Below are 10,000 nucleotides of genomic sequence, written 5' to 3' on the forward strand. Positions count from 1 at the left end.
CTAGCGGTTTGTTGTCATAATATTTTATTAGTGTCATATTTCACTCGTTCATTTATCTCCAGATGCACTGGAGCTAAAAGAAGAATAAAATACAATAATAATATATGAGAGAGAGAGAGAGAGAGAGAGAGAGAGAGAGAGAGAGAGAGAGAGAGAGAGAGAGAGAGAGAGCGGACCAGCCCAACTCCTAATCCGGATTAAATCCAATCTGGCAACCACATCAAACCTGAGTTAGCTCTTTGGTTAACCGTCTGCTCTCTCTCTCTCTCTCTCTCTCTCTCTCTCACACACACACACACACACACACAGTGTTGGGGAGTATTAAGCTACATGTAGCTGAGCTACGTAGCTTAGCTACATTTTGCTGTAGCTTGTGGTAGCTTAGCTACATTCATATTGGTGTACCTCGTCAAGTAGCTCAGCTACTTTTTGGGTCATTTTTGGTAGCTTAGCTACTCAAGTTACAAGCTACAATTTTGGGCAATAACATGAAATAAATATATTCATTTTGACCATTGGTTGCTGTGTTAATTCTTGTACTAGAACCCCCTTTGAAAAATCAAGGACTGTTCCTTTTTCTGATTGCTTTGAGGGCATGTCAGCTCCTGACAAGCCAACAGCTGCCTCTAATTGTTTTATCCTTTCTTTAATGGGGGAAAATCTGTCTAGAACAGGGGTCTTCAAATGTTGACGATCAAATGTCATCATGTAACAGTTGTTTAGTTATAATGTAGGTGTAGTTATCTCATTATACAAGGGTCTCTTTTTTTTACAGTTAAGATGTGTTAACATTGACGATCAAATGCCATGTATAACACACAGTATCCTCAACAGATCCTCTTTTATTTGTGTAAGTCTCTAAGTCTTTTTTATTATTTTTTATTTTTTTAAACAAAACCGTTGAGAGGCATATTTCAGCTGGCATCGTGGCATGTGACTTTTTTGTAGGTTATTATATTTTGTTTCATATGCACCGCATGTACATTCTCAATTTAACACTGAAAAATAAAAAGTAGCTGAGCTACTTTTTCCATGTAGCTGTAGCTTTACAAGCTACATTTCTCCAGGGGTAGCTATGTAGCTTGATCAAGCTACTGCCATGGTGAGCTACTTGTAGCTTTACAAGCTACGCTTTCAAAGTAACTTCCCCAACACTGCACACACACACACACACACACACACACACGCGCGCGCACACGACACACACACACACACACACACACACACACACACACACACACACACACACACACACACACACACACACACACACAGAAAGCGTATATATACATGTTGGATTGAGCAGTATTTAGCATCTTGTTTCCTATAAAGCTCACTCTGTTTCCCACTGGAACCAATAATATGTTGACTGGTTTTTCCTGACAGCTCACTGGGACCACACAACCACTAATCACTGGAATGAAGGGATTGCGTGCGCGCGTGCGTGCCTGCAGTATATATATACACCTATTTTGGTCATCAAAATAGTTCTTTAAAAAATGATCCAAAATCCTCAATAAAATAAAATGAACATAAAAACAGCCAGTCTACAAACTCACAACACTTGTACAGTATATGTATAGATATTGTATTGCCGCGACAACGAGATAATGTGATTAATGGCGGGACGTGGAGAGAGAGACATGGCTTTAACTTTCCACACAGACCGAAGGAATTCTTCATGTTCAAAATGTGACGCAAATCTTTGAAAATATATATACTTTCAGAGTGAACGTTTTTAACTCAAACCTTTGCTTCTGGGATGGGGAGGTCCCTGGAAAATAACATATTTCGAGATTGGGGTTCGCAGCCAATTACATAATAATTCTGGGGGTCCCTGACATAGGTTTGTCTGAAAACTCTCATGATTTATAGAAGACATTTGTAGAATTGTCCTCAGGTCTAAATGGGTTAAATTAAATGTTATGTAATGGGTTAACATTTGATATAAATGTAGGCCTATACTATTTATTTATACCCATGCTATACTGTAGGTCAGTAGAGATATTATTCAGACCTGGCCGGAAGTCACCAGAACCTCTAATAGACACAATAACCTGCAGTCAATACTATACCGTATAATTAGACTTGACATTACTGAGCTGTGTGCGTGCGTGCGTGCGTGCGTGCGTGCGTGCGTGCGTGCGTGCGTGCGTGCGTGCCTGCAGTGCGTGCGTGCGTGTGTGTGTGCGTGCGTGCGTGCCTGCAGTGCGTGCCTGCAGTGCGTGCGTGCATGCGTGCGTGCGTGCATGTGTGGAAGGGTTTTTAAACGAGTGCTTTGTCGTTTTCATTCGGCGTGAGAATTCGGGCGTCAGTGGACAAGAAAGAGGAGGGAAAAAATGATAATGGGATTTTTATAAAGGGCCACTTCACACCCTTTTGCAACCAGATTTAATGATGTTTGGGTGACAAGAAAAACACTTTGAATCGACACATACTGAAATGTCTTAAAACACAAATTACCCACATAAAAACCCCAGGAAATAACTACCTATTTTTTTTACATTTAAAAACTGTGTACATTGGTGACTATAATCTAGCATTCTAGCTGATCTTGAGTCCTACAAAAACGGGATATATATTTTTTTGTATCCACTAGTCGACTATAGTACCAACAAGGTGGACTAGTGGATTTACTAGTCGACTAGTTGAATAGTCGCCTATAGTTGCTTAATGCCCTCCATAATAATTATACGATACAGCTGAGGACCTTATATCTGAACCTATAGTTTGGGCCCTCTTCTGGAGACAGTACTGAGTTCTGGAATCACAGAACTAAGAACCTGCACTTAACGCATTCTGGGAGGGAACCCCTTTTGGTGTTAGCATCATGTTATGCTTTAGCTATTGAACAATAGCAGATCGACAAGCGTGCCACTCGGTGGCACGCTTGTAAAAATCGGGGGGAAAAAATCGAAGAACCACTGATATCAAAACATAGCTTTTTCAGAAAACTGTCAGGGTGTAGAAGACATTTTTACAATCTGATCTCAGGTCAGAATAAAAAAAAAAAAAAAAAAAACTCACCCAAAAAGGTGAAATATACAAGCTCACAACTGTGGGGGAGTTGTCATTATGTGGCATGGTCTTCCCTCCCTGAACTGTCATTCGTTTTGCTTCCGTGTGTGCACACATGCGTGCGCGTGCATGTGTGGAACAGTGCAGTATAATGTTGTCGTTATACTTATCCCTCTCTCTCTCTGTCTCTCTCTCTCTCTCTCTCTCTCTCTCTCTCTCTCTCTCTGTGTTCTTCATGTCAGTTGCGTTTGGCTGCCTTGCAGATAACAAGATCGTGTCTCACCTGCTGGTGGCGGAGCCGGAGAAGATCTACGCCATGCCGGACCCCACGGTCCCCGACAGCGACATCAAGGCCCTGACCACGCTGTGTGACCTGGCCGACCGGGAGCTGGTGGTCAACATCGGCTGGGCCAAGCACATCCCAGGTACGCGCACGCAGGCACGCACACATACGTATCCATACACGCACGCACACACACGCACACACACACACGTTAAGCATGTGTGACCTTTCACTTTAATCCTTGCACCAGACAGTCTGACTCCCTGACCCCTTCAACTGACCAATCAAATCTCCCTCATCGCCACCGCGCACGCACACACACACACACACACACACACACACACACACACACAACCGGAACATTGAGTCATTAACAATTAGCATTAGAGTACCAGACTGACATGCACGCACGCACGCACACACACACACACACACACACACACACACACACACACACACACACACACACACACACACACACACACACACACACACACACACACAGGCACACACAGTAAAAGCGCACTGGGCTACTGCAGGATTATTGAACCGTCATATTATATGTCATTTAAATAATCAATTAGGTGTGTCATCTGAAAAGAAGCATCTTGGTTCTAATCTTCTTAAACTAACCCTGTGATCTGCTGATCTGAGAGAGAGAGAGAGAGAGAGAGAGAGAGAGAGAGAGAGAGACAGAGAGAGAGACAGAGAGAGAGAGAGAGAGAGAGAGAGAGAGAGAGAGAGAGAGAGAGAGAGAGAGAGAGAGAGAGAGAGAGAGAGAGAGAGAGGACGTAAGACAAAGACATAATGGTAAAAGAAAAACAACAGAAAACAGGCGAAAGAGGGAGAAGATTATCATTAGGAATGATTTCATGCCATCGGAATGGGAAATGAGAGAAAAGCAAGCGAAATGAGTCTTTGTGAAGGATTAAACAGAACCACAGCAGTGGTTCCCAAACCTTATCATGTCAAGGACCCCCAAATTGACACTAGTCAGCCCGCGGACCCCCATTTGAAAAGATTATGCCAGGGACCTCCATAAGCGAAGACTTTTAATGGCTACAGCAGTGATTTTCAGAGTCCGTTTGGCTCCATTCGTACACTCTAAGGCTGTACCTTAGTTATGTTTTGCTTCTAACTGTGTTGGTATAAACTGTTTTAACCTGTTGTACGGTGACCTTGAGTGCCCTGAAAGGCGCCTTATAAATAAAATGCATTATTATTATTATTACTCTCAGAGTTACAGACCCATAAGGGTCTATTTGGTTCCAAACTATCATTTAGCTGCAGGGGACCCCCTGGAACTCCCTCAGGTGCCCCATGGGGGGTTACTATATGACATGAATAGAGACAGAGAGATGAGACTATATGACATGAATAGAGACAGAGAGATGCTACTATATGACATGAATAGAGACAGAAAGATGTTACTATATGACATGAATAGAGACAGAGAGATGATACTATATGACATGAATAGAGACAGAGAGATGCTACTATATGACATGAATAGAGACAGAGAGATGATACTATATGACATGAATAGAGACAGAGAGATGTTACTATAATTATGACATGAATAGAGACAGAGAGATGTTACTATATGACATGAATAGAGACAGAGAGATGTTACTATATGACATGAATAGAGACAGAGAGATGCTACTATATGACATGAATAGAGACAGAGAGAGATGTTACTATATGACATGAATAGAGACAGAGAGATGTTACTATAATTATGACATGAATAGAGACAGAGAGATGTTACTATATGACATGAATAGAGACAGAGAGATGCTACTATATGACATGAATAGAGACAGAGAGATGCTACTATATGACATGAATAGAGACAGAGAGATGCTACTATGTGACATGAATAGAGACAGAGAGATGCTACTATATGACATGAATAGAGACAGAGAGATGTTACTATATGACATGAATAGAGACAGAGAGATGTTACTATATGACATGAATAGAGACAGAGAGATGTTACTATATGACATGAATAGAGACAGAGAGAGATGCTACTATATGACATGAATAGAGACAGAGAGATGTTACTATATGACATGAATAGAGACAGAGAGATGCTACTATATGACATGAATAGAGACAGAGAGAGATGCTACTATATGACATGAATAGAGACAGAGAGATGCTACTATATGACATGAATAGAGACAGAGAGATGATACTATATGACATGAATAGAGACAGAAAGATGTTACTATATGACATGAATAGAGACAGAGAGATGTTACTATATGACATGAATAGAGACAGAGAGAGATGTTACTATATGACATGAATAGAGACAGAGAGATGTTACTATATGACATGAATAGAGACAGAGAGAGATGTTACTATATGACATGAATAGAGACAGAAAGATGTTACTATATGACATGAATAGAGACAGAGAGAGATGATACTATATGACATGAATAGAGACAGAGAGATGTTACTATATGACATGAATAGAGACAGAGAGAGATGTTACTATATGACATGAATAGAGACAGAAAGATGTTACTATATGACATGAATAGAGACAGAAAGATGTTACTATATGACATGAATAGAGACAGAAAGATGTTACTATATGACATGAATAGAGACAGAGAGATGATACTATATGACATGAATAGAGACAGAGAGATGCTACTATATGACATGAATAGAGACAGAGAGAGATGATACTATATGACATGAATAGAGACAGAGAGAGATGATACTATATGACATGAATAGAGACAGAGAGATGCTACTATATGACATGAATAGAGACAGAGAGAGATGTTACTATATGACATGAATAGAGACAGAAAGATGTTACTATATGACATGAATAGAGACAGAGACATGATACTATATGACATGAATAGAGACAGAGAGATGTTACTATATGACATGAATAGAGACAGAGAGAGATGATACTATATGACATGAATAGAGACAGAGAGATGCTACTATATGACATGAATAGAGACAGAGAGATGTTACTATATGACATGAATAGAGACAGAGAGATGTTACTATATGACATGAATAGAGACAGAGAGATGATACTATATGACATGAATAGAGACAGAGAGATGCTACTATATGACATGAATAGAGACAGAGAGATGCTACTATATGACATGAATAGAGACAGAGAGAGATGATACTATATGACATGAATAGAGACAGAGAGAGATGATACTATATGACATGAATAGAGACAGAGAGATGCTACTATATGACATGAATAGAGACAGAGAGAGATGTTACTATATGACATGAATAGAGACAGAAAGATGTTACCATATGACATGAATAGAGACAGAGAGATGCTACTATATGACATGAATAGAGACAGAGAGATGCTACTATATGACATGAATAGAGACAGAGAGAGATGCTACTATATGACATGAATAGAGACAGAGAGATGCTACTATATGACATGAATAGAGACAGAGAGAGATGCTACTATATGACATGAATAGAGACAGAGAGATGCTACTATATGACATGAATAGAGACAGAGAGATGCTACTATATGACATGAATAGAGACAGAGAGATGCTGCTATAACACATGAATAGAGACAGAGAGATGTTACTATATGACATGAATAGAGACAGAGAGATGTTACTATATGACATGAATAGAGACAGAGAGATGCTACTATATGACATGAATAGAGACAGAGAGATGCTACTATATGACATGAATAGAGACAGAGAGAGATGCTACTATATGACATGAATAGAGACAGAGAGATGCTGCTATAACACATGAATAGAGACAGAGAGATGTTACTATATGACATGAATAGAGACAGAGAGAGATGCTACTATATGACATGAATAGAGACAGAGAGATGCTACTATATGACATGAATAGAGACAGAGAGAGATGCTACTATATGACATGAATAGAGACAGAGAGATGCTACTATATGACATGAATAGAGACAGAGAGATGCTACTATATGACATGAATAGAGACAGAGAGATGTTACTATATGACATGAATAGAGACAGAGAGATGCTACTATATGACATGAATAGAGACAGAGAGATGCTACTATATGACATGAATAGAGACAGAGAGATGCTACTATATGACATGAATAGAGACAGAGAGAGATGTTACTATATGACATGGAATAGAGACAGAGAGATGCTACTATATGACATGATAGAGACAGAGAGATGCTACTATATGACATGAATAGAGACAGAGAGATGCTACTATATGACATGAATAGAGACAGAGAGAGATGCTACTATATGACATGAATAGAGACAGAGAGAGATGCTACTATATGACATGAATAGAGACAGAGAGATGCTACTATATGACATGAATAGAGACAGAGAGATGCTACTATATGACATGAATAGAGACAGAGAGATGCTACTATATGACATGAATAGAGACAGAGAGATGCTACTATATGACATGAATAGAGACAGAGAGATGCTACTATATGACATGAATAGAGACAGAGAGATGCTACTATATGACATGAATAGAGACAGAGAGATGCTACTATATGACATGAATAGAGACAGAGAGATGCTACTATATGACATGAATAGAGACAGAGAGATGCTACTATATGACATGAATAGAGACAGAGAGATGCTACTATATGACATGAATAGAGACAGAGAGATGCTACTATATGACATGAATAGAGACAGAGAGATGCTACTATATGACATGAATAGAGACAGAGAGATGCTACTATATGACATGAATAGAGACAGAGAGATGTTACTATATGACATGAATAGAGACAGAGAGATGTTACTATATGACATGAATAGAGACAGAGAGATGTTACTATATGACATGAATAGAGACAGAGAGATGCTACTATATGACATGAATAGAGACAGAGAGAGATGCTACTATATGACATGAATAGAGACAGAGAGATGCTACTATATGACATGAATAGAGACAGAGAGAGATGCTACTATATGACATGAATAGAGACAGAGAGATGCTACTATATGACATGAATAGAGACAGAGAGAGATGCTACTATATGACATGAATAGAGACAGAGAGAGATGCTACTATATGACATGAATAGAGACAGAGAGATGTTACTATATGACATGAATAGAGACAGAGAGATGCTACTATATGACATGAATAGAGACAGAGAGATGCTACTATATGACATGAATAGAGACAGAGAGATGCTGCTATAACACATGAATAGAGACAGAGAGATGTTACTATATGACATGAATAGAGACAGAGAGATGTTACTATATGACATGAATAGAGACAGAGAGATGCTACTATATGACATGAATAGAGACAGAGAGAGATGCTACTATATGACATGAATAGAGACAGAGAGAGATGCTACTATATGACATGAATAGAGACAGAGAGAGATGCTACTATATGACATGAATAGAGACAGAGAGATGCTACTATATGACATGAATAGAGACAGAGAGAGATGCTACTATATGACATGAATAGAGACAGAGAGAGATGCTACTATATGACATGAATAGAGACAGAGAGATGTTACTATATGACATGAATAGAGACAGAGAGATGCTACTATATGACATGAATAGAGACAGAGAGATGCTACTATATGACATGAATAGAGACAGAGAGAGATGCTACTGTATGACATGGATAGAGACAGAGAGAGATGCTACTATATGACATGAATAGAGACAGAGAGAGATGCTACTATATGACATGAATAGAGACAGAGAGATGCTACTATATGACATGAATAGAGACAGAGAGAGATGTTACTATATGACATGAATAGAGACAGAGAGAGATGCTACTATATGACATGAATAGAGACAGAGAGATGTTACTATATGACATGAATAGAGACAGAGAGATGCTACTATATGACATGAATAGAGACAGAGAGATGATACTATATGACATGAATAGAGACAGAGAGATGTTACTATATGACATGAATAGAGACAGAGAGAGATGCTACTATATGACATGAATAGAGACAGAGAGATGCTACTATATGACATGAATAGAGACAGAGAGATGCTACTATATGACATGAATAGAGACAGAGAGAGATGCTACTATATGACATGAATAGAGACAGAGAGATGTTACTATATGACATGAATAGAGACAGAGAGATGCTACTATATGACATGAATAGAGACAGAGAGATGCTACTATATGACATGAATAGAGACAGAGAGATGCTACTATATGACATGGATAGAGACAGAGAGATGTTACTATATGACATGAATAGAGACAGAGAGATGCTACTATATGACATGAATAGAGACAGAGAGATGTTACTATATGACATGAATAGAGACAGAGAGAGATGCTACTATATGACATGAATAGAGACAGAGAGAGATGCTACTATATGACATGAATAGAGACAGAGAGAGATGTTACTATATGACATGAATAGAGACAGAGAGATGCTACTATATGACATGAATAGAGACAGAGAGATGCTACTATATGACATGAATAGAGACAGAGAGAGATGCTACTATATGACATGGATAGAGACAGAGAGAGATGCTACTATATGACATGAATAGAGACAGAGAGATGTTACTATATGACATGAATAGAGACAGAGAGATGCTACTATATGACATGAATAGAGACAGAGAGAGATGCAGCTGTAAATACATGGACAGTAGGTGT

At 38.9% G+C, this 10,000-nt stretch overlaps 1 protein-coding gene across 1 annotated transcript in view; it reads left to right on the forward strand.

Annotated features, from left to right (window-relative positions):
- esrrga (estrogen-related receptor gamma a) overlaps nucleotides 1-10,000 on the forward strand; it is a gene marked incomplete at its 3' end in the record, with an annotated part of 101,993 nt that overhangs the window by 53,542 nt on the left and 38,451 nt on the right. Inside the window, 1 exon segment of the mRNA XM_080772091.1 lies at nucleotides 3,261-3,443. Within this exon segment, the coding sequence (XP_080628217.1) occupies nucleotides 3,261-3,443 (183 nt within the window).

This window comes from Protomyctophum bolini, assembly GCF_963924005.1.
Source record: "Protomyctophum bolini genome assembly, chromosome: 1".
In the NCBI taxonomy this organism is placed as follows: domain Eukaryota; kingdom Metazoa; phylum Chordata; class Actinopteri; order Myctophiformes; family Myctophidae; genus Protomyctophum; species Protomyctophum bolini.